The 27025-nt window shown below is 45.3% G+C and overlaps 1 protein-coding gene across 1 annotated transcript; it reads left to right on the forward strand.

The window, feature by feature from the left end:
- Positions 1–9649: 9649 nt before the first annotated feature.
- Positions 9650–10582, forward strand: LOC149328732 (sulfotransferase ssu-1-like). The gene has a single exon (XM_089561810.1). The coding sequence runs from the start codon at positions 9692–9694 to the stop codon at positions 10580–10582; it is 891 nt and encodes a 296-aa protein (XP_089417936.1). The 5' UTR covers positions 9650–9691.
- Positions 10583–27025: the final 16443 nt, after the last annotated feature.

Genomic DNA, 27025 nt, shown 5'->3' on the forward strand with positions numbered 1-27025 from the left:
GACAAGCATGTCATGTGACGGGAAATACCATGCGACGTCAAGTGACGTCAAATGCCCTGACGGGCTTCTTGTGCTGTATTGAGCCAGGCATCGGCAAAGTTTTGCTTAAGCTTTTTTTCTAGCTTTATTAGCACTTATTTGTCATGCCGTTGTAGTGGCACCTCCTTACTGCCTCTTTTGTTTGCCCCATTCTGCTGCCAGTTGCTTGTTTCCAATTGTTCTTTCCGCTAGATGTTTCCATCGCTTGGTCACGCGGTCTTTGCGAGTTGTTTGTTACTCCTCCCTTACTGGCACATCTTCGCATTCACGTGTTGGTTGTCCCTTATTTGCTACCGCTTATTGGCATTTATTTATTGGAACCTGTTTCCTGCTAGTTATTTGGTATCACTTGCTCCTTTCGTTTTGTTAGTAGTTTTTCGCTACTAGTTATTTGCCTCTCATATCTGCATCTTTTGCGCTTGCATTTTTTCATGGTGCTATACGACCGCATGTTTTTCGCGTTTTCTTTATTACGATTTACTTGCTGCTATTTGCTTGATGTCACTTCTTTATTGCCACACCCAGTTGAAAATATAGCGAAGTTGTCTGTTGTGCGACAGAATTGGCTGAGTCGTGATGACAGGAGACTACTCAACAACAGTAATATGCGTGTTGATACTACAAGAATTTGTGTTTTCAGCTCCCAAAATACTGCAGGAAAATCTGTCGCGACAACAGAAAATTTTCGATAGGGCGGCATTCCTTCCATATCTTTTCCCCACTTGCTCGTTTCCACCTGTTTCACTAGCTCGTTTCTTCTGGTTATACTTGTTTAGTGTCACTTGCTACAGCGCTATTGTAAACACCGAGCCTTGAATGACTGCTATTTCTGGATAATGTACCAAACACTGAAACCCAATAGCGGCCGGCTGGTGATGCTTGACAAAGAATGCCGGAAGGAATACCCAAGATGAGCACATGAAAAGCGAGCACTATGATCGTCAAATGCCTCATTGATTACGTACACGGCTGTCGCGTTGTTTGAGTCATCCGGATATTATTTTTGTTTGCATTTCAGCCACTAGTGCCCGTAGCTTTTTTGGTATCCCTTGTGCGTGTACTCAAAAGAACATATACGAGAACTTATGACGACACGTTTCTGTGAGGACGAGTACTCTATAAGGTAGCCTGATTTCATACGAGCTCGTCTCGTCGTAGTAGTAGAAACGGTCTAGGTTTAGCTGGCTGGCAGAATTAGGTTACTGCTTTTGAAAGACCATTGATCGGAGTTTGCGAGGCTTTAACGACGGCGTAAAAGCAAAAACTCGTTTTTTTTGACGAGCTGCAGACTATGCTGCGCTTTTCACATATTTTAATGCGTGAAACATATTTCACATATTTTAATGCCTGATATTTTAATGCGTTTTTTCATATTTGGGGTGCTTTTACGTCGTCCTGTACTACCGCGGACCAAGCCGTGATCTTAACGCTGCTTCCGTTTTCGGAAGCTTCAGCTTGAAGCGAGAAATCGGTGGATGCTTTGCTAGCCGGGCCTTGCTCAGTGCGTTTAGAGCATCACCACCTATTCGCTGCAGCTATAAAGCGAAGAGCAGTTCTGTGTTTTTTTCTAGGGTTTTCTCCAGTACCAAGAAATGGCCAGTGAAGTAAAAAATAAATAAATAGGGAGAGTATGAAGGGTTGACCCTCTGCCAGCTCCAAATTGTAAGGAATCTTTACAAAACCCGTTTCTCAAAAGGGGCATCGCTGTTTGTCCGGTGCCTCCATTGTGAAGTGGTAGCTTTTTCTTTTGTGTATTTATTTGAAAACATACCGAAAAAAGAGTGGCGAAATGTCTGTCAGAAATAGCTTCGGATGTTTGAGTTACGCTGCTTCTTGCTTCAGGCTTTATGAATTCTAGGAAACAGTTACCGGGTTCCCTCGAACTAAATAACAAACACAGTGGTAAAAAGTTATTGAGATCGGTTTTGAAACGGCGCTCTTTAGGCGCCTTTCGGGGGATGTGCGCTGACCGTTTTTTTTTCCTGCGCCACCACTCGTTGTAGGATTTTTTTTTTATTTCGTCATCAAAGAGATAGTATATACCGACTCTAGAGACCGCAACAATCCGCGAAATTCATTCTGTGAAGTGTAATTATTTCTAGGAAGGTGAAGTTACGGGGAGGGGGGTTACTCCGAATAATGATGGTACGGTTCAGCTCGAAAAGTTTTTCTATTTCAAACTTTTGTCGGGCGCTGTACCCTAGACCACAGGCTGTAGTTGCATGCCTTCTAAGGTAGTGTTAGTTTCCGGTAAATTTTTCTGTCGTGCTGCTGGTCGCATTCGGCTGTCGCAAGTCACTTGCGCCATAACTCGCTTAGTTGGAGCTTGGGTCTCAGGGTTATTTGTCGGCTTTTCCTACAGTGATGATGTTAGTGTGAAGGTGACACGTGAAGCTGAAGGTGGCGTTTGAGAAGGTGGCGCATGAGGTACTCGTGACGCGTGAGGTCCTCGAGGCCTTCCAAATTGCAAAGAAAGGCGATGCTTGCTGCAGTGACTCTTCTGTTGCACTGCGAAGGAAAGAACTTGCCTTCATAGAATCCTTTCTTTAATGAGCACTCGATAGGTAGCATTAGTGTTGTATGCGTTACCGAAAAAAAAGTAACCAAATACGTTACTCGTTACGCTAAAAAAGAACGCGTTACCGTCCAACGTTGCCTACAAAAAAAGGTAACGCGTTACCGTTACCGTTACCGAAAAAAAGTATCGCACGTTACTTTGCCGTTGCTCCATGCCTATAAATTTTATTAAGTGCGTCTTCACTGAAACTGTATCCTGTAACTCGTCTTCTCTGCAAGTCTTGTTTTCCAACCAAAAGATCTCAAACCCAGACGACACGCTCATATTCTTCAAGCGAACGAAAACTCCGGATGGTCGCACTCTGCTTGCAACAGAGTCTAGGCAGGAAAAGGAGGGAGGCCGTCCTTTGTCACAGTGCTGTGGAGAGTGGGTTGTTCTTTGTTCTGGCTAGGGGAGAAAGGGGGAGGGGGGGGGGTGTATGACTATGACGGGAGAAAGTTGGAGCGAAGGTGTTGTTACGCTGAAAATTTTTAGAGAGTTTAGTATGACGTAGCTCACTACTGCTGGCACAGGAACAAAGGCCCATTTCCTTTTTCCTCTACTTCGGTGCTACAGCCAGTTGACTGCAATCTTCTTTTCTGTGCTGTACCATTGGGCTTATTCGACGGCTCTCTAGTGGCTATCTTGAAGTAAACTGGCAACATTCCTGAGTTTACTCAGAAGAGGGAACTGCTTCCTGAGACCTTTTGATTGGAAAACAAGCTTACGGAGAAACTGACTGACAGATTTCTGCAAATGGTCCATTGGGGGCTCGGCATGCGTCCACTGTTTATAGAGTTGTGTGTGTGAGTGGTTTTTGGGTGAAGACAAGTGTGTGAATGCGTGTTCGTGCTTTTTTTTTGTTGGAGTGCGTGGTCAAGGGCAGGTGTTTTCTGGCATGCATGCGAGCCGCAACAGGGGTCATCGAGAGCACCTGCAGATTTTATTTGTTTGCAACATCATTTTCGGTGTGTTTTTTTCTGAAAAAGAGGCGGAGGGGGGACAGTTGAAATAAAAAGTAACTAGTAACGTGACACCTCACGTTACCGGAAAATGTTAACGTAAGTACGTTACCCGTTACAGCTCCGAAATGGCAACGAGTACGTTACTAATTTACCGAAAAAGTAACGCGTTACCGGTAACGCCGTTACTTGTAACGCGTTACCGACAACACTGGGTAGCAGCTACAGTTTAAGGGAAGTTTAGTGCCCCCTGGTCTTTTCTGTTAGTTGTTTAGGGGCTGCAGGGTACTTTGTTGTTTATTGTTTTAAGTTGCTGTTTTTTATGGTTTTATTTTTTTATTGTTTTTCAACTCAGCTTTTGCTATGAATTCTTGACTGTGCTTTTGCTATGATGTTTGTTGCACTACTTTTGCTAATATTTTTTGGCTGGGATTAGGCACGGTGCGTTGTGACAATCTTTGATGAAAGCAGGTGCATACAGGCTTTGTAATCTCAGGTCTGTTGTTTGCCTTGACGGTTGATTGACAAGATGGCGATTGAGTGATGATCACGTGACCGAGTGCCCTGTGTATATATTTGAACCCCTTTCTGTCGAATAAACAGTTGCAGTCCAGTCTCTTTCCTAACTTCTCGTTTTCCTGTGTTCGTCTGCTTTTTGGCTGATGTTTTTTCCATCATGGTTTGGTTTGGTTTATCGGGTTCAACGTCCCAAAGCGACTGAGGCTATGAGAGACGCCGTAGTCGAGGGCTCCGGAAATTTCGACCACCTGGGGTTCTTTAACGTGCACTGACATCGCACAGTACACGGGCCTATAGAATTTCTCCTCCAAAGAAATTCAACCGCCGCGGCCGGGAACGAACCCGCGTCTTTCAGATCAGCAGCCGAGCACCATAAACACTGAGCCCCCGCGGCGGCTTTTTTTGTTATACACCAACTAGCCAAACAACGTGTTTTACTATGTTAGTTATCGTCACCTGCCGTTGGCTTGCGATGAGTGTAGTTGTTTTTTTCTGGCTCCGGATATCTGACGATGACCATGACCTTCATAAAACTGTGAGCACTAATACTCTGCCGTTACACGTCTTATTTCGAAAACGGTCTCCGTGGGGCCACTTTGAAATCTTCTGTATCTATATATCTGGTATGTTTTGATAATGAATGCTCTTCGCGTCCCTGGATTAGCGCACACAGCGTTTCTACAACTTCTGGAAATAGTAGTTGGTATCGACCGTTTGTTTAGAAATATCCTAGCTTAATCTCCACGCGAAAATTTAGAATCCCGATTTCGTAGCCTTATACAGGTCTGTTATACTGGTCTGGTTATACTGTTGGTACGTGAAGAGTTTCTCGCCATTTTTGTGCTTCTTATCAAATTTTAAACACGGAAACATAGTGTATCATTTTATTTCGCTTTGAGGCCTTCGTATAATATTATATGTTTTTTTTTAAATATAAATGCGAGGCAGGGAATGGAGGGCCCAAGAAGCGGCCACGCCCACGTGCGACCAGTGAGGCTAGCGTTCATCTAAAACAATATCGGTGAACCGAATTCTTTTTGTTGTGAAATCCGGTTTTACGAAACGAACATATACTGCATAGGCATGCGTCTAACCTGGTGACGTTTGCAACACTCGTCACTTGGCACGTTTTCAGGTATTCTATTTCAGTATACGACCTCGGTGGCGTTTCTAAGGGCCCTATGTAGAGGGTAGTTTTCTCATTTACCTATTTGTTGGCTCGCTTGCCGACCGGCCACACTTTTATTCGCGAGGACTTGCGTTAATGCTTGCAACCCGTAGCTTGATGCGCATTTTTCGCCTATCCACGCGCGGGTCTAAATAACGGTTGGCGAATCATTTGGAAGTTTGCCAATGGTTCGGTGTTTTCCAATGGTGCAATATAGCCGGCGGTGGTGTGCACGTTATGCCTGCAGTCACGTTGCTGGGTGCCGTCGGTACCAAAAGCAACCAGGCTGCACGGTTTGCTTCTCAGTCGTATATTAAAGCTATGATGCCAGCCTTCAAGCTCTGAATCTCTGTACGGTAAGGAGAACCCCTGTCCTCACCTTCAAAGAACTTTTTGATCTTAAGGAAAGCGGTAAGGGCTCTACTATACGAAAGAGAAGCGAACCATGGAGCTTGGTTACTTTTGGCAAAGACTGTACGCGCGAAATCTCGTGAAGGTCGCGCCAAATCCTAGAAATGTAGCTTGCCGCAATCCTGACGTCCCTTTAGCCATACTTTAAGCAAAATGTATCTACGCTGCGCCCTGACGCTTTCCATCTTACCGTTGCCTAATACGCACCCCTCTCCTGCCAATTACTTACCTTGTTTATCTTCGTTCGCTCATACGCCTCTCCTCGATATTGACGATAGATCTCTGAGCAGCGCTTTCTTCGAGACAGCGCCGCAAACGCAGAAAGGATATCCTTGTACGGGAGGTGGATGGTGCGTGGGAGCAAACTGTAGTTTATTGTTCGAAAAATGTGGCGCGGAGCTGTGCCAAGAATCAGCACTTGAAAGGATGACCTCAGCTTCAGCTGCTACATGCCAAAACTTTACCTCTCTCGCTCCTTTCATCACGACCAAAGAAGAGGCCGTGAGGGGAGAATCAGGCCGAGGAACAGGAAAAACACCCGAAGAAAAAAATGAAGAAACATTTACATTTTTTGCCACTTTTTGTTCGTCCGTTGCGATGCAGCGGGGAGTGTTACACTACGCATGCGTACACTCGAATGCCCTCACAAGGACAGACACCGATTCATTGCGCATTCCCTTCCCTTTCCCAGGTTTTTTTTGTTGACATCTTCCTTAATTTGTTTTTTTTTGTTCTTAACTTATTTCTTTCCTTTTATATCCTCTTAGGGCAGCAGTGACGCGATGAAAACCTCTGAAGGTTTTATGCTTTAAATAATTGCTGAAAATGCGTACGTGCAGGAGTTATGAGCTTCTTTTCCTCTCTCTTGATAACGGGAGAGGGAAAATCTTTACGACCGTGATACGATGCAGAACGTCTTCCAGAATCCTCGCATGCACGTACAGTCGGCGAGAGAACAGAGGCTGTGTCAGCAGCAGTTGTGGGCAACTCAGAAGAGGCAGCGTCGAACGAATGGTTGTACCAGAAAGAGGATGATGCTAGGATGCGGTGCAAAAAAAAGAGGCAAAAATGTTCGAAAAGTGGGTGGGGCCAGAGCAAAAATGGCTCCAAATTTGAAAATGCCGTGAGTGTGGCACCCCGTGACCGGAAGGGTGGGTGGAGCCAACGCGTAGCGCCCAATTTGAAAGTCCGGAAAGAATACTGAGATGAAACTAGGGAAAACGTGCAGTTACTCCAAATCCAATCCATAATTAATGATTATAGAAAGTGCCAAAAGTGAATTAAGGGGCATTAATTGCAAATCAAGATGATTTAGTTATAGATTAAGGTGAATGATGTAATTTAATTGTGAATTAATGTTATATAATTGTGAAATAAAACGAATTAACTGATTAAATTGATAAATTTGTTAATTAAGATGAACTAAAATGAATTATTGCGAATGAAGTGAGCAATTATGAAACCAATTAAAAACAAAAAACAACGTGAAATGAGGAGATGTCATTGTTTTCGCATTTCTCCAAAGCGGGTTACCGCAGTGATTTTGAATTTTTGATTCATGAAGGAACCAAGGGAAGAAGGGAGGGGAAAAGAGGAAGCACGCCGACGGTGGGCCCTCGGGCCGCTTTAGATGGCCAGGCACTGTTGTGCTTCGGCGACCCCTCGGGCCCAGCCCACTGTCAGAAGCTGTATTTCCGGCAGCGAGCTGCGCAGAGCAGCCTCCCGTCGCTCCTGATGTCCTGACCCTTGCCACGGGGGCTGGAATTTGTTTGGGCAGTACAGAAATATGTGATTGAAGTCGACTCTGGGGCTAGGACACAAGTGGCAGTAAGGAAGGGTTTCACCGCCTGCTCACGAGCTATGAATGCGGAAAAATTGTGCACTACTTCTGTTTCCGATGGAGCGTTTGTCCTATGTGCGTTTACCCGTGCTTCCGATTTTTGACGGCTGTTTGTGCGGCGCTGCTCGAAACTTACGCGAGCTTACCAGAGTTACTACCTAGTAACCGAGTTACCGAGTAACTAGGGTAAGCTCGGGTAAGTGTCGGCACTTTCTGCTAACGTCACTCATGAGCCAAGTATTGCTTGCGCCTTAATTACCGCTGCTCTTTTTCAGTGCAGCCAGTGAATGAGGAACACAGCAGACCGTTGCAACTTCGATTGCCGTGTTGTTGGAGTGACTGCATCATGCGTAAAACACACTCAAAAGTGCCGGAACATTACTGCCACAGCCTAAACAAGTATCCAGTGCCTGTTACCAGTCCAGTCGCATTACTGTAGTCGCCACGAAACGCGCATTGAGCCCAGTGGGCCACGGCGTATTGAACGCGCATTGAGCCCAGTGCGAAACGCGCATTGGCGAAACGCGCATTGGCGAAACGCGCATTGAGCCCAGTGCGCCACGGCGCCACGCCGCCACGGCCACCGGTGCAGGATGGTAAAAAGGGTGTCCCCATCCTGAAAGCGGAGGCGAGCTCTCTCTGTAGAAGCAACCTAGAAGCACCACCTGCCCGAGTCATGCTCGTAATTTTTCGCTCACAACATAGGCAACGCCGACGCCGACAATGCCATGTTTTCTGGCAAACGCAGCCTTCCACGCTATCGCGTTGAAGTGCTGACCACGAAATGCTATCTCCAAGAACAATTACGTGCGTACTTCACTGCGCAGATTCTTTCCCTCGCCTTCGGTTTGTAGCGGTATTCGGGCACATCGCCGGGCTTGCCATGTGGCAAAGGTGACAAGCGCGGACAATTCACGCTATGTGTCGTTAAAAACACCACCTTTGCTGCGGAATTCGACCGGCAGCGGTTTGCCGTCAGGCGAAGCGAGAGAGCATGGAAGCTTTGGTCCTGATCGCGCTGTATCTCATGCTGCCGCGTTTCTGAAATTTCGTAATCCGTCTTGTAGCTCCTTGCCAGCGCCGCGCACCGCCGCGTCTCACCGACAACAACCTGAGATGTGACTTCGTCTGTATGGAGATATCTGGACACATATAATGCTTCACAAGAGCATTCACTAAGCTCCTTTCTCAAGGAAGCATGAAGTCAAACTGTCGTAGAAGACGTTTTTTAGTGCAAACAGTAGTTATTCAAAGAATTGCATTAAACTTAGTTATTCCTCTAAAGAATAGTTTCGATATTACTACTGGGCTATTATCCCTCCTTCTTCTTATTTAATGCTTAATTAGTTTGACGTATATCAAATTTTGCTGATGACCAGTGAGGTAAAGCTAGTACCCAACACAGGCTTCGTTTCGTAAGGGTGTACTTGTTTGTTTAGAGGTGATAAAAGCTATTTATTTTTATTTCAATCTGCTTGTGTTCATATTTGGAAGAGTTCAAAAATATTCTAATTCGCAATGGAGTTTATAGTTCGTAATCTGTTCGGGAACCGTAATTTGATAAACGTTCAGCAATACTGCGAATAAACCTTTAAACGCAGGATAAAATGTTGCGTCGAAAACGTAAACTAATGGGCTGGCTTTCGCTTTCCCCTTCCATCGAGGCTTTGCACTGCTCCATTCTCACGGCTGAACTCTATGCCCCAACCCCATTCTCTTTATCACTAGGACAGAACGGCCTATTTCTTTCCTTCCGCAGATAAGTTCGGACAATTGCCGGGAGCAGCTCCTTTCTTTGAGAGGAGTAGATGCATGATTAGCTACGCCGAAGCAAAGAAACCACCGCTGCTGACGCAGGACTGACAAGCGGGCTTGCAGCCTCGGAGCTTGGCGAGTTAGCTATCAGGCGGCGCCCTTTCCCTGTCATCTTCCGCTATCCGGGTGGCGATAATATAAAAAGAGGCACCGGCGGGGGCAACGCACTGTTCACTCTCTCCGGTTTCGCCCACTATCTCTCGACCTCTGCCGGCGGCGGGCATTAGCCCTACTGTTGTGATTAGAGACGTCAGCTGCGCTGCGCTCCTCTTCTCATTTGCACCAGGGCCGTGTCGACAGAACGCGCCGACACAGCCGCGAGCCTTTACTGCCGAGGAGGAGCCCTTCCCCGAAACGCGTTCTCAGCTTTGCAGGAGACCATGGCGTCTCGGCGACCGACGTACAAGCGTCACGAGGCGACAGGATGGGTCTTTCCCCGCGACGGCTTCGAGTGGTCCGAGTTTGAAGCGTCCTGCAACTACAAACCGCGCATCGACGACATCTTCCTCATGACGTACCCAAAGTCCGGCACCACGTGGGTCCAGTACATGCTCTACTTACTCGTCCACAACATGAAGCCTGTGCCGCCGGGGTCTTGTCTGGAGAGCTTCGCGCCGTTCCTCGAGGCAGGGGGACTGGCTCTCCTGGACTCTTTGGAGAAGACTCCGAGGCCCATCAAGACGCATCTCTCCTTCGACGTGATGCCCTGGCACGCAGAGCCCCGTTACGTGTGCGTGCTGCGGAACCCGAAGGACGTGTGCGTGTCCTTGTACCACCATGTCCGAGGGTTCGAGAAGTACTATCACTTCGTGGGCGGCGGCTTTGACGACTTCTTCGAGGCTTTCCTGGCAGGCGAAGTGGACTCAGGAGATTACCACGACCACCTGCTGTCACTCTGGAACCATCGACACAAGGAGAACGTCCTGGTACTTACATACGAAGGCCTCATGGAGAGAACCTTGGAAGAGCTAAGGAAGATTGTCGACCACGTCAGGCCCTGTTTCCCGCCAAGGTGGGAACCACCCGACTTGGCGTCCGTGGCTGCCGAGGCGAGCTTCGACGTGATGAGAGCGCATCGCCCTGAACAGTGGAGCAGCACGAGACCGGAAAATATGCCGGCTTTCATACGTCGTGGCCGAGTGGGAGACTGGCGCAACTATTTTACGCAGGATCAGAATGAGAAGCTGGAGAGCAAGTTCTTCCGCAAACTCGCCGGCTCGGGTGCTGAGTTCCTGTGGCCCAAAGATATGAAGGCTCCCGCGACCAGTTGAAGGTGGTTTGAGAACTTGGGATCTCTGGTAAAATTCCCGCAAGGCTTCGTGTACGATGTCAAGGAATTCCAGTCTAATCTGCAATAGATTACTTAGTGCGTGTGTTCAACGGTGGGTAAACGAATAAAAAAGAAAAACGAGAGCCCCTATGTCAGAGGATTGCCTCAATCTTCTAAACAGTGAACAATGCAAACAGCGTAGAAACTGCAAGCAGCGGACAGGTTTTCTTCGAAATCTCTGGGGAGGCTCATATATTTTAAAAAAGTTCATCGAGACCCGTGCAGTCACCACGGGGACGGATCCCGTGGCCTGAACTTCGTGTGTATGATCTCAGGGACCATAAATTACCGCTTACTGGTAACTGATGTCCCATATGCACTTTACCCAGTTCAGGGAATATTTGGCTTTTGTTGTAGGGCAGGCTTTACGCTTAACCCACGCACCACGTGGAACAGTGCAAAAGCGGTCAGATTAGAAGTGGATACAACACGACCAGAGCCCGCTCTCTCAAGCAAACAACTGAAACCATTCGCCCACTTTATATAGAAAAGCTGCTCTGCGCTCTAGGTTGTCGCTCACGGCCAAGTTTACGCATGGTAACAGTGTTCTCAGCTTATTCAGCCATTCTGGTTCACTTCGATTTGCTAGTTCAACATAAAACCTAAGTTATTTGTGGCACACTGATTTATAAGGTTTAGTTATAACAGCAGGGCAGGGCAAGAGATATCCTCATAAACGGCTGCTTTATTAAGACAAAGGTGGAATAAAGACAAACTTTTGTACTGAGGCTAGTAGCCCGAAGAAACCAAGAACGATTGAAAAGACCACATACAAGCGCTGACTTGAAAGTGTGAAAAAACCTGATAATTCAAAACTGTCCGCCATAGAAATGGCTGCGCAGATGGCTCCAGTATATTTCTTTTTTTTTATTAGCCTATGTACTTTGTGCTCAGGCAATAAATTTCCGATGCAAGTCAGCACGGCATATGTGTACTTTATCGTCGTCCTTCATTTTGTCGCGGTTTCTAGTTCAAATGTCTGCTCCTCAACGGTAGTTCATATGCTTATTCCTTTAACTGCCAGCAACGAGTAACTTCGAATGGCACTGTGCGCCATTGCCTGCCCATAGCGAGTTCACTCGTCACCAGACTTAACACTCCAAAGCAGCAATCATGAGTTAACTCGGCATGACACGCAGCGTCATCAAGTGCTCATGACGAATGCGCTCTTCATGCAGCCTCTTGCTTTCTACTGCCGATGGCAAGGCAGCTCGCCATATTGGACAGCTTACAGACTGCCTTTTAGGCTATCTTTTAAAGCGAAAGCTTTACTACTTGCACTTTCAGCCTTTGCCGTGGCGCGGCGGTGCCACCATTGACCTTTAGTTGACAGCTGTGTGACGTCATGTGTGACATCACGCCGAAGAGAAGGGCGACCGACTAGCGCCGTCGCAAGCCGCTGCGGTGCCACCATCGGCGCCTAACTCCTGCGCTCTCCGCTAGGAGCGCGATTGTGGCGTTACGCTGAAGAGATTAGGCTCGACTCACGTCGCTAGAAAGAAGTAGCTGTGCCAAACACCAGCGGCTTAACATTGCTTCGCGATCTCGCGCCGTCCGTGTGCGACGGCGGTGCACATGAACGGCGGCCTGACTGGACTGGATTGTACTGCACTGGATTGGATTGGATTGCATTGAATTGAATTGTATAACAGATGCATCGCCACAAGTCTAACCACAAGCACCACCACCAGCTACACTACCAGCTGAACCATCGCGTAGGTACGGATATTGCTTTCGCAATTACCGGGCTGAACCAAGCTAAGCCACCGCGAATTTTTTTGATAAACCTTGTCATGACGAGAAAATTTTGGCATAACAAGTTTGAGAACTGCTACTGAACTTGTGGCTATGGCTGCGATATGGGCAAGTTGGTTTCGCTTTATTGTTAAACAGCGTGGAGGACGCAATATGAAGAAGTTTTCGATGTGACAAAGTTGTGGCATTGCGTGGCGCACTGTGCCTTGTTTCAGGCTTTGGCGCAGTAGTCGGTGCGGACTGACGCAAAACACTTGCACAGTTCTCTAAAGAAACGTTTTTTGCTCAGGGCTCGAGCAAATTCACATTTCAGCAAGTTAGAGGTGGCAAAACTTGTTTTGGGGCTAACTGGTAAGCCATGATTTCAGAAAAACCAGCGCAAAAAGGACAACGCACAGGAAAGAAGACGGACGACAAGGACGAAGGCGCTGAACATTCAACTTTATTTCGGAAAAACTATTGCAACGTAACTATACATTTTTTTTTCTGTCAGAGACAATGACGCACAAGCAGAGCAAGACCATTTTCTGATACGACAATGACTCAAGATATAAAAGGTGTGGCAACAAGCAAGCAAAAACCTATCCAGCTCTTTACTAACATATCAAGGAAAGAGGTGGCATATGTTGGTCAAATGTTTAGGGGAATCCCCCAAGGTGGAGTAGGTTTGTAAGAAGAGAGTAAGAAGAGAGAAAGCGATCACATAGCGATCAGGTATGCAGGGAGATGGTGGAGGCTTACCTAATCAAGAAAGACTCGGATTCCTGTGTGGCATCACCATCTGTGGCCTTGCTTGACAGGGAGATAACCTTTTTGGCCAGTTTTCTTAAGGCGAGCAGGCGATATGGGTCTTTGGCGTGATATCAGCATGACCGTTAAGGTTGTGGTGATTTTGTTTGTGCGCAGGTTTTTTGGAAGTGTAATTGACGGTTGCATCACGGTGCACGCGAAGGGATAATGTGTGATTGTGTTTCGGGTTGATTTTCGCGATTGTTGTGTTTTTTGTGCTTGTCTCACTGTGGGTAGAAGATACGTATATAGGCCTCTTCATGTGAATAAAAATTCAGTTGATAGTCTGCGCCCGTGTCGTGCCTTCTCGTTCTGTGTCTTCGTTTTTTGCGCAGTTTTCAGTATGAAGGAGAGAAAGCTGTTCAGCTTTCTTTTGTAGCCGTATGGCTGCGCTCAGGTGGACGCCAATGAGAAATTACTCCCTTCTAAGGTGGCATATCCTTAATTTTTTTATCCATGACTATGAAATGAGGTATACAGCTCTTTGGTCTGAGATTTATGATAAAGAAATGGTGTAGAAAATGAAGGTCGTTAAATGTGCTGCTTCTTTGAAGTTTCAAAATTTTCTAGGGTATCTACGCCCTTTAAGAGAACGACTTTCAACCATCTTCCAACGGTGGGTCGTTTGCTCTAAAGTTAGTGCTTAATGAAAGCCCTAAGTAGCTAAAAGTAAAACGGTCTTCTCGCGAAGCGTTCCTCCTGAATCGTAAAATCGCCTTGCTGCTCGTGTAAACGATGTAGCTTTCACAGTGCCGATCGTGAGTGCGCTTCAGGAAGTTAGCAGCAGGAGCCGAACCAGGGCTGTGGCATGTTGCAAGTTGCGCGTCCGCGCCGAGGGTGGCGCCCCGGTCGAAACGATTGCAGCGATCCTGGTATCGGCGGTAAACGGGGCTGCAGTTAAGCCTAATAAAAGTGAAATTTTTCGACCACTATCAATAATAAAAACATGCTTATGAACTAAATTATAACCAGCCATAGGTATTAAAAATAAGACATCAAAGAAATTAGTTGCGAAGATGACGACGCGGGTAACGCGGCAGCAGACGACAAGCAGACGACGCACGGTCAGCCGCGCAAGCGAAAACGGCGACATTCGCACTGCAGCAGCGTCATTGGCGTCATGTCGAGTCACACAGTGAGCTTTTCTTGGAGTCTTTATACTAAGAACTAGCACTGCAGCATATTATGTTGTCCCTAGCCCAACGCACTGTGATTTCTTCGACACGAGTCAAAGGTTGAAAATTTTCTCTGCCTTTCTCTGCGTGTGTTTATTCATAGCCACAGACTGATGCGTTTCAATACAGGTCAGATGTTTTACTTCTCTGCTATTTACCTAAATCTCTTACAAAGTCGCGTACAAACGTATATTCAGTCATGTAGCATTTTATTATGTATACTGTACCTTGATACCTTTTTTTATCCCCTATATATTCTCTGTGCGCTCATGTCTGCTAGGTTTACATAATGGCGTTCTTTTTATTTTGATTTTTAGGATGCCTTTTACTGATACTGCAATGTCACTCATACTTAATATCACTTTTTGGACATCGATTGTCACTGCTGATGTTCTTTTAATAAATTGTTCTTTGTACAAAAACCATTTACGCTTTTCGTTCTCGATCGAGCGCAGCTGCTAAGCAGTCGCGCCGCTCGCCTCCATACACCATGCTACATCAACAGACACATCGAAATACAAAAGCGAGTGAGCAGATTCCGTAAGTACTTAGGAAATCAAGCGTGAATGCAGCGCGGGATCAGTTAATCACCACTATTTACAAAGCTTGGATCGAGCTAGCGGCCGCCAGCACCAGGAACGCGCGGGTACAGTGCACTGTAGCGCGAGCAACCGGCCACTACCAGCCGCCTAAACGCGCGCCGCCATATTGGATTTTTGATGCGTTTACCGCCTCTCCCAGGTGCCGCCACCATCGCCTTCGAAAAAAAACGTCCCCATTGGCTCTATGAGAGTGTCACTCCCTTGGCCGAACACAAACATAGACACCTGCAAGCATTGATAACGTGCGACTGCACCAAACATCATATCATAAAGAAGAGGAAATTTAGGCATGCTCTTGCAAGCATGCTAGAAGTGTTCACATCAAATCATTTGGCAGTGAATTCGGCTTTCCCTGCACCTTCACACTTCACAGCCGTACAGCAGAACGTCAGTGTTTACTGCTTCTGTAATTACTGTGGTAATTATATTTCAGAGTAATTAGGTCACATAACACTGTATGCCAAATATGGACAACAAGGTCACCTATTAATTCACAAGGAGTACGTGAGAAGACTGAAAATTGCTACTTGAAATTGTTAGAGAACAACTGCCGTGTAGTAGAAAGGATGAGATTATTTCATATATGAGTGCGGTCATCAACCCAACGCTTCTTACCCGAGCAAACGGGGTGGTGTGCTGCGTGATGCAGTAATGTATGACGAAATCAAGCCGGCGTGAGTTGATTGAAGCAGTGGTTGCGATTACGTGACAAGATAGAAGAGTGCCTGCGTTCTGATTGCTTTCTAGCGCTCGGGGTCACTTAACGCATGAATAATGACAATAACTTTATCTGTGCACAAGAACGCGGGAGGCTTTGGGTCGTGGGGCATAAATATCTTTTTACTGAGTAAAAAAATAACTATAATAATGGTGTAATTATTCATTGGCATCCACTCATGCGCAGCAATGCAGGTACAAAGGAAAGCTATACAGCTTTCGTAGAAACTTCATCGTTAAAGAGAACTTTGTCCTGGTGTGGGAATCAAACCCGAGACCTCCGCTTCACCAAAGCAGTCGCTGTACTCACTGAGATAACCGGGATGACGAGTTCAGAGCAGGACGGGAGCGAATTGATCAGTAATTCGAATTAGGAACCGAGTTGGTCAAATGTTTAGGGGAATCCCCCAACTTTGGGTAGTTTGAGCGGGAAACGGTCGAACATGAAAATAATCAGATTGTGTTTAAAGAGTAAAAAAAAAAGAGATGCTCGGACGACACTTGGTGAAAAGCGGCTGGCCCAAACATTGATCGTACTTCGAAACAATGAGACGATATCAAACTCGTAGGCAGACTAAGGTTTCGGGGGCTGCGTATGCCGTTCGAAATACGTACTGCCGCTGAAGGAGAAACCGAGAACGTACCTTCGCTTTTCTCTTGAAGTAATTACGTGCGTGGATTCACAGCTATGGGACCATGATGTTGCCGGAATTTTAAAGTCCTCGACTTTGTTAAAGGTGCACTGAAGAGGAATCTGAACTCGTCTTTTTGCCGCGGGAACTCAATCTACAAGTTCTGAGCATCCTTAGAAAATTCGATTTATTGACCTGTGTGGCCGATTTCAATCAATCAATCAATCAATCAATCAATCAATCAATCAATCAATCAATCAATCAATCAATCAATCAATCAATCAATCAATCAATCAATCAATCAATCAATCAATCAATCAATCAATTTATTTCCTTAGAAAAGGAGGAGTACGGGACTAAAAGCTCGAGCAGCTTGACGAGGTCCCGACCCCTTGTTAGTTGGCATGACAGCAGGATGACGGCCAGTCTTACACAAAAATGAAAAAATATCACAAAGCAACGGGTAATACAGAATGAAACAAGACGGCAATCAATCGGAGAAGTAACAAAAGGTAATACAGATAAATCAACACACATAAGCAACATTAGTGAACAAAATTAGGCGAATAGGAAGGCATGGTTTAGTCTTGCAAATGAAGAAGTTGACAAAAACGTTTAATGCGACAGTTTCGGTTTCTGGAGGGATCAAAATTTTGTCGGTCTAGTAAGTTTAACAGCGAAGGTAGTGTATAAGATAGAGATTGTTCATCATAGGAGGTTCTCGGGGTGTGTACAAACCACATTTCTTTATGTCGGGTCTGACGAATATTTGTGTTTTCTTGGAGTTTTGCCAGATGAGTTATGTAATCAATGCCAAACTTTACAAAACCTTTGTAGCACAACATCAACCTGTAATTATAAAAACAAAACAGAGGAAGAATTTCATATTTTGGAAAAAGTGGTTTTGTGGAGTATGTATAATGGACATCAGCTATGTAACGTACAGCTCTTTTTTGTAGCAAATGTAGTTTCTGCAAGTTTGTCACGCCAGTTGTGCCCCACACCACAATGCAATACTGCATGACAGATACCACCAGTGCATTGTGCAACATCAATTTTACCTTGGTCGGGAGAATGCGACGCAGACGAGCAATGACACCAATGGCAGATGACAATTTTGATTGTAGGTGATCAACATGCTCATTCCAGGTAAGGTGCATTGAAAAATGCACCCCAAGGATGTTGACGGAGTCCACTATCTCTAACTGCTCACTGCCCAGACACAAATTCATATTAGTTGTCAACATCTTACCTCTAGGCGTGTACAAGATTACTTTTGTTTTCTTCGGGTTGATTTTTAAACAGTTTATCGCGGACCAGCGTTCTAAGTCAGACAGCGTCTTATTAGCCTTTATTTCTAAATCTGTTTCCACGTTGCCTGTAATAAAAATGGTTGTGTCATGGCATACGAAACGAATGTAGCATTATCTGTGCAGCTTGCAATGTCATTTATGTAAATTAAGAATAAAAGTGGGCCCAAAATGCTTCCTTGCGGCACACCAGTGGTAACTGCCTTCCGTGAAGATATTGCGTTATTGGCATCTACGCAATTAAATCGCAATTAAATCCCTAATTAAATCGAATTAATGTCCGGCTCCTGCCTTTTTTTTTTTTTAATTCTCCCTCGTACGGTGGGCGGAGTCGACCAACGTGCGGAGTGCCTTTCACCCAGTCCCGTGGCGGCTTGCCGTTCTGCCATCGGCGGAGTAATACGTAGTAATCCGCAGAAGCAAATAGTCCGCGCCTATTTTCATTTCTGCGGGCTTATTTTGCGGCTATATTATCAGCGAATGAAACTATTTATTCACGGAAACCTAAAAAACAACATAAAGTGAAAGCAAAGCCTCCACGGAGCTGGCTGAAAGGCACTCCACGCGTTGGTCGACTCCGCCCACCGTACGACGGAGGATTCAAAAATAAAGGCTGTAGCCGGACGTTAATTCGATCTAATAAGAGAAATCGGCCACACAGGGCAATAAGTCGAAGTTTCTAAGAATTCTCGGTATTTGTAGATCGAGTTCTTGCGGCAAAAAGGCGAGTTCAGATTCCTCTTCAGTGCACCTTTAACAATAGAAGTTCAAGCAGTGATATGAGCAGGTTTTCGCAGCAAATAATATTTCAAAAACCGCTAGCGATGATTAATTCGTTGTTGGCTTTGACGTCGGCTTCAGATGCGTGAAAAAGAGAGTAAGTCTAGAAATGTTCTCTCTGTGGTGGAGGAATAACACAGCGAATAATTGTTTCAAAAAAGAAAAATGAAGTATCTATGCCAGAGGAGAAATTCAGGGGGCACTTTGACTGTCTAAAGTGCGTAGAGGCGAAAGCGTTGTCCGCACCACTTTGATTGCTTCTGTGACACTGGTGGCGTCACATGTAATTGATTACTAATTGCTAAGTGACGACAAATCAATAATTAATGGTTAATTACTAATTTGTACCTGAATACTAATTAACTGCTAATTAATGATGCTTAAGCTTCGCCTTTAGGAGTGGAACGCGACAGCGTGTTGTAGCGCTGCCAGGCAGTCCACGGAACGCCACCACTCGTTCGGCGCGATGCCTTGCCCTTTGAACGGTTTTGAGGAAAGGATATGGCGCAGTAATTCTGTCATCTCGGTGGACACCTGAACCGCACCGTAGAGGAAGGGAGGAAGTGGGAGTGGAAGAAGAAAGACAAAGATGGCCCGTAATGAAGAAAATGAAAATTGTATTTGAGGAAAGGAAATTACGCAGTAACTGTCTCACATATCTCGGTGGACACCCGTCAAAATTCAGGGGGGCACTTTTTTGACCTAGTAGTAGTAGTAGTAGAAAACTTTTATTTAGATCTTTTAAGAAATTCGCGGATTCGAAGCCTCCGTCGTCTTTCGTGGCGCCGGCGACTTGACCTAAAGTGTGGTCACTGATGTGTGGTTAAGATGTTAAGCTTCGCCTCTAAGAGTGGAACGCGACCGCGTCTTGCAACGCTTCCAGGAGTCCAAAGAACGCCATCGCCCATTCGGTTCTATGCCTCGCTCGTCGGTAAATTGGTTTTTGAGGAAAGGAAATGTATCTGTCTCTCATACCTCGGTGGACACGTAAACCTCGCCGGAAGGGAAGGGAGGAGGATTGGAGTGAGCGAAGAGACCGTATTCACTATACGCACCTTTGTTCTTCCCAAAACCATCGAGCTGGCATGGCGGAGTGGATAGCATGCTCGTCTCACACTCCGACGCTCGAAGCCTGAAGAGCAGCTCAAGCTGATCGACAGGGCTTGCAAGACTGCAAAGGCCGCTGGGGCCCTGGACTGAGGGCTCCACCTTCTCTTCGATAAAGAACACTTGTTGTACAATAAAGTTTTTCATTCATTCATTCATTCCGAAGACCGGGGTTCGATTCCCAAGCTCGACCAAATTCTTACTCGGTTTTATTTATTTATACGGCCTCACTAGAAAAGTTAATTAGGCTAATTGAGTAATTAAGCAATTAACTAAGCTCAGTGTCACTTACTTGGAGCATCAATATACGATCCCTTCAATTGGTTGCCAGGTTACTAGCCAAAGTACAATTGGCCCCGTTTGAAATTCGCGCACTGTGACGTCACGGCCGTTTGGACCAACTGAAAAGCGTGACATTTCTGTCAACAACTGCTGCTTACAACGATGAGACATTAAAGGCTTTCGCCTTAATACTTTTAATGCGCTCGTACGCTTCGATAACAACAGAGCGCACCTTCGCCGTCTTCGGTAGTAAATAACAATCAGGACGACATTCTTGTGGACACTTCCACTGGTATTACTGAAACGAGTTGAACGTGAGGCGCCTCGTCGTATTTTGCCTTTCTGAAGTGGTCTTGTGCAAAGCGATACGAAGAGCAGGGGCCCCTACTCGCATAGCTTCCGCGTCACACGGAGCGATGGTCTCATTTTAAGCAGATCTGGGAAAACAAAAGCAAGTTTTCAGCATGCCGAGAGGCCTGAAATGTATATATACAATTTTAAAGCAACTGTCGGAGCTTCGGAAAACGCTCAAGTCCCTAGATAATTGGTGAGACTGCCTTTTTTCGCAGGAAATAATTCGTTTATTGCACAGAATAGTACCAGGGGTTTCAAAGCATTAAGAACTTTCATACAAGGAGTGTGCATTAAAGTTCGACTCTTTGCGCTGTTCCTTTTTTTAACCATGAAATGAGCGATATCCCGTATCACAGTTTTATAGGAGCACCTCCGTTTTTTTATGTCTTTGCTAGAGGTCCTCCAATTTTGTTATTAGTAGCGTTCGTTAATAGGAGCACCGCAGTGATTGTTGTAGCCTCTACTAGAGGGAATGGAATTTTGTTTCTAGTATGGTCGTCACTAGGGACACCTTAGTGTTTCAGACACACTCCACTATAACTGATGTATTCTTGTTACTAACATTACTAGTAATACTTCTAATTATTTTCCTTACTCCGCAGGTTATAACACAAGGCGAAGGCATGCACTAACAATAACTGCTTCGAACGCGCAAAATAACTGCTTTAAATATTCTGTTTTTCCGAGGGCTATTACTGAATGGAACGAACTTAATAGCGCGGCTGTTAACCATAATTCTTTACTGATCTTTGAGAGGTGCCTGCAAATGTTAAGAACTTGAGTGGGCTTAAATGCTTGTGTTTTGTTTATTTTTGTCCCACCCTGCTATGATATGTACTAGATCGCAGCATCTGGGAATAAATAAATAAATAAATAAATAAATAAATAAATAAATAAATAAATAAATAAATAAATAAATAAATAAATAAATAAATAAATAAATAAATAAATGAATAAATAAATAAATAAATAAATAAATAAATAAATAAATAAGCTATTATTGTCCTCTATTGAAGTATTGAAGCACCTTAATGTTTAATGTGGTCTCCACACGAAGTGATTTATTTTTGGTGCAATTATCGTCGTCTATAGGAGCACCTCAATGTTTGATGTATTATCCATTAGACACGATGAACTTCTGTTACCACTGAACCAGGCTTTGCATGCCGTCTGGCCAAAGAATGAGGGCGACTCTTGACACCACCAACGGCGCTTTGCACTGATTACGCTTCCGTAAGATACGAAACGCTCACACTTCAGTTCTTTTTTCATCACAGAACGAAGTCAAAAGCCCGGTGGCACTGTGTCCAGAGCTTTAGGTGCATGAGGTGAAGTACTATCGATGTGCCTCCTTCAATCAGTGTCAGCATGCTCAAGAAAGTGCATCACTGATAAAGAGCATCACCGCTAATAGGAACCAGTTTGAAAATTGGCGTGCTCCTGGCAAAGACGACATCCTGAATTGTCTTGTTTATTTAGAATAAATTATTTACAAAATACTTAGAACCCAGGAAACAAAATTTATTGAACATAACTTGCACTTGCTTGTACGCGGTCAACTGCACTGTAGTCTAATTATAGGGCAAACGCGTATCCTCCATATGTCGGGTACTCGCGAATTGACGAGACCACACAGGCGATGCGGGAGGTTATCATTGTCGTCACGTTTCTGTCACTTTTGCAGTAATGCGTACGTCATTAACGCGGGGCGTTCTGCGGAGCTGTCATACAACTCATCAAGCGCTCAAGTGTTCACTTAAAAAGTGGTCGACTTTGTTTGTTAGGTGAGCCACACCCAAGGTTAATAAAAATTAAAAAAAAATGCTGCGGCATTGTCCATTCTTTTGTATTTTGTAGCACTACCATGCCACCTACCAGGGGTCATGCATGTGCTCAGTTATATAGATACAGTTGTACATAAAAACTGACGGCACATTTGCTTTCAAGTGCGCAACACGTGTTGGGGAACACAATGCATAGACTGCTGCTAATAGGTGTCAGTGAATGCAAATATGCTTCGATTAGTGAAAAAAAGAGAGAAAAGAATTTTAACAACAGGAAAAGGTGGAGAGGTCGGCCGGTGTTAACGTGTCCCTGGCCTGCTGCTCCGCACAGGGGAAAACGAAGGGGAGGAAAGGGAAAGTGCGAATGAAGGCTGATGATGGCATAATACAATGAGTTTCATGGGTGATGTCCAGGCACACGCAAACACTCGCTAGTACTTGCATCGCGGTGAGTATACGCACGTGGAACTCGTGTCTTTAACACACACACACCGACACATGTCATTCACACATACTGGAGTAGGGGCTCCATGAAAACACAGATGTAAACCATGTAGGTAGGGCACAGGTGTTCATAGACAGGCATCCGGGCCTGTTGCACTGAAAAACTTGAGCATGGCTTTTGTCACATACTACAAATCAGAACGTTTCACCCTTGCGCCTGGAAGAGTTTCTAAAAGAGAGAGGGCGAGAGTCCAGTTGTCTCACGGTCGCTTCCAGTGTTCTCCTCTCACAAGTGTAGTTCGGGCACTCGTAAAGAAGGTGCCCAATAGTCTCTGCAGTGTGCGATTAGTGAAGTCAAACGAAGTACTGTTTTTTCTCGATTAGTGAAGTAAAAAAAAACAACAACACTGCCCGAATGCGAACATCCGATGACATCTTTGATATAGCGGATACCACTGCGTTTTTTGAGGTTTTCTAAACTTTATGTCGGAAAAAATGGTGCCTGCCGGCTAATAATTTCCTTGTATTTTGGCGTATGAGTTCTGGTTTTGGTAGTGTAATGAAGTCAAATGTATTTATTCTCAACGCGCCTTCAACGCCGAAAAACTTGCAGTAAACTATTACGATTGCTTACTTATATGGTCGTTCACTGGTTGCGAAATAATTCAAACAGAATTCTAGATGTCTTGTATCAGGAGCCAATAGCACCAATATATGCAAGGTAACATTTTTTGGTAGTATGAGAGGCAGATTGCAGTGCTTGAACGGTGACATTGTTTCATCTGGTAAATGAATGAATGAACGAACGAACGAACGAACGAACGAACGAACGAACGAACGAACGAACGAATGAATGAATGAATGAATGAATGAATGAATGAATGAATGAATGAATGATTGAATGAATGAATGAATGAATGATTGAATGAATGAATGAATGAATTAAGTTACACAAAAATTCAGGATACTTGGAGCATCGAAAACACTCCCAACGTAGTTCAGATATTCAGTCACAGCCGTTGAATCAATCGTCGTGATACTAGAAATACATACGTTTGTGCACAATATCTAAGAATTGCTGAGAAAACACTGCACACGGTACATGTTGGAACATCCAGAAGCCCAGGTATATTTTGCAAAACAAAAACAAGTTTAAAGAAAAAAATAGTGTGGGTGCGAGGATAGTTGCTCTGTGAGTATAATATTTCGATTCCTAAAAAATACAGGTGATGCACGTGTAGGGGCCAGTGATTACCTTGCTTGATCAACACATGCCCTGCCCGAGCCCATTTCTCCCCCTTGATTTCGACTAGGGTGTCATATACCCGCGTTTGTTCCCTCACCCACTCCGCCCTCTTCCGATCTCTCAAGGTTACACCTTTCAAGTTTCTTTCCATAGCTCGCTGCGTTGTCCTTAACTTAAGCTGAAACCTCTTTGTTAGCCTGCACCTTTCTGCCCCATTGGTGAGTACCGGTAAGATACAGCTGTTGTATACTTTTCTCTTGAGGGATATTGGTAAACCTCCATTCATGACCTGAGGGGACTTGCCAAATGCGCTCCGCCCCATTATTATTCTTCTAGTTATTTCCCTGTCATGACCCGGATCAGCGTTCACTACATGCCCTAAGTAGGCGTATTCCCTTACACTTCGAGCACGTCTCTACCAGTTGTGAACTGCTGTTCCTTTTTGAGCTTTTGAGGCTGTTGAGCATTACTTTGGTTTTCTACACATTACTTTTTAGGCCCACCGTTCTGCTCTGCCTGTCTAATTCATGATGCTGCTTTGCAGTTCATCTCCTGGGTGCCATAGCAAGGCGATGTCATCATGAAATCGCAGATTACTTAGGTATTCTCCATGAACTCTTATCCTCAACTCTTCCCAGTGCAGGCCTCGAAACACCTGCTGTAAACTGGCGGTGAATAGCATTGGCGAGATCGTGTCTCCCTGCCCCCATATTATTGTTACACTGCTTTGCACTATCGAAAAAGAATTGAACTGTTAACCGCTCATCGCGCAGTAATATTGCAAACGCAAGCGTGAAACAGAGCGTTGTATGTTTAAAACTGCTCTAATGTTAAGGAAGGAACATCTCTTAAAGCCAGAAACAAAGTAAGTCTAATGTGAGGCGACAATAAGTATCGAGATGTTCGTGTAGTTGCATAACTACAAGTCTCTTCTTCGATGAGACTAAAAGCCACAGTAAGGAGTTCGAAGCGGTAATGCTAGCACAGTGCTGAGTACTTTTTTACCGATGCTTCGAAGGGGTCGAGACGGAACAGACAATATACTTGCACCATGGGCCCTCGTTAGATAAGAGAGGCTTCTGCGAACGACGCAGCGCTATCAGCAAGCATCACAAAGGAGGAGATAAGGAGACTTTCAACAGCGCAACAGTGGCGAGCTATACTCTTCTGAGCGGAATTAGGCCAGCTCCAGTGATGGACAGGGATGGACAAAGAAAAGTTTTTGAATTTCCTGAAATCACTCGGGGAGTGACAGTTGTTTTTTTATAGCGACTTTTATAACACTGTAATAGCAACACTCTAAGCCTCGTAACAGTTTTCTGTTATTCTGAACGACAAAACAGTGAGTGTTCTTAGTCAGGCATCCTATGCACGCGATAAGGACTATCTACGATGCCTACTAAGACTTTTAGATGTGAAGGCAAGATAACCTGGTTGTTCAGGGTAACGGGCTGGATTCGAAGAGAAGGTAAACGTAGCAAGGCGGGAAGAGGGCAGATGAGATTAAAAAGTTGGCGAGACATGGGAGAAGCCTTTGTCCTGAAGTGGGCGCAGACAGGTTGACGACGAAAATGATGATGACAATACCATGCGTTTGCGGCCACTATTTCAGACACAACGCTGCTTCTGCTCCTACGTGCATCCGGTTCTTCAATACAACTCCGAATGCGCCTGCTGTTATCTACTGTTGATTGCATTTTAAGAAGTATATAAGCAGATTATTCCGGATGTCACGTTAACGAGGGAAAAAGATGGGCGACAGGTGTAAAGTTGTCGTAGGTTTTTCAAGTATTCAATGTAGCGTAGGAATTCGGTGCCGATGTCATATTCTCGAATTTTATCGGCACGGATTTTTTGTTCTGCACATTGGCTGCTGCTTGAGTCAAGGTTCCTAGCTTCTCAAACGAAATGCTCAGAAAAAAAATTTTTTTAGAGCGCAGCTCTTAGGCGCCCGCTAATGGACTGCGCGCCTAGCCGTCGGCCCTGTCGGCGAACACACTTTCTGGCAGCCAAGGCCGGTAGTAGGAGAGCAAAACAGAGAGTGGGCTCCAATTGTACATGCAAAAATCTCTCTCTGAAATTCTCTACCTCAGCATATCACAAAACTAAAATACGAGATGAGCTGCACTCAAATTTTGCACTACTGACTGTCGTAATCGTCTGTGACTGTGTGAGTTCTCAGTTAAACTTCGAAATTAACTTAGTAAATCGTGGATATACAATAGAAATACTTTGAAAAATACAAATGATGTTTCTTTTTAATGCTTGCCGATTAATCGTGGACATTATGCGTTGCCTCCTATGCTGCTCGCGCCTATTCATCTGAGCATTACTAAAGCACCCTAACGTTCACAGCGCCTTCTATACAAGACAAAAACTGGAGGAGATTCTTAAGCTGCGCCTTAAGGATACGACGCGAGAGCGTTAAAGTGTTAATGCTCATATATGCGGAACTGTTCATTCTCAACTCTACATTCATCGATCCCTGGAAGTCCTCACATCACTCGTTGCGCAATGGTGCAGCCCACAGCCCTGCGATGATGGGTGCCTACAATGGTGAGGCTTGTGCGACACAAGCTGCTCTTCTCGAGCAACCTCTCGTGATGTACCTTCAATTGAAAACCTGCCACGGTGGTCAATTTGCTTACAATCTGGTGAACTGGTTGTGAACACGCCGCAATGTCATGTCACCTAGGTTGCCCGCTTGGGTTGTTTCTCCGGCGGGTGTCCACCACTATGCGACCACTATGTCCTCAACACAACCTTCACGGCTACACACAGCAATGCCCCCAACCGTACAATCAAGCACACTAACTAGGACGCCTTCATATGCGTGCGCGCCAAACGCACTTCAACCACGATAGACGAGCTCGACACACGGACAAACTTACTGCTCGAAGACACCGCCAATGCAAACTCCACGACTACCCAGGAAGAGGATGGCCCTATTCCCGACGCCAAACTAGTACATGTCCTGGAGGCCCAGCGCCGTCTTCATGCTGGCTGTCTGCGCTAAAAACACAATCGACCCCTCAAGCTCCATCTTGTTCGCCTCAAGCAAGAGATCGAAGCTTACTCCAGCAAACTGAGTCAGGAGCAATGGCATCAGACCTGTGACCATCACAATGGCCACTCAGGGTGGAAAACCTCGTGGTTCCTGCTCAGACATCTACTGGACCCAACTGACACCAAATCCAAATCTAACAAGAGCATCACCCGCGTCATACACGCCTTTCAGGACACAAATGAGAAACTCCTCGCCATCTTGAAAGAGAAATACATACATACTTCCACTGAAATCCCCATCCTTTCAGGAAACACGGGCGCTCAGAACCCCAATATGGACGCCGACTTCATTGCAGACCTCCACAGCGAGAAAATCAGCCTAGGAACCCGGGGAACACAAC

The sequence above is a fragment of the Amblyomma mixtum genome, chromosome 9, assembly GCF_055824585.1.
Source record: "Amblyomma mixtum isolate Tamu chromosome 9, ASM5582458v1, whole genome shotgun sequence".
Classification (NCBI taxonomy): Eukaryota; Metazoa; Arthropoda; class Arachnida; order Ixodida; family Ixodidae; genus Amblyomma; species Amblyomma mixtum.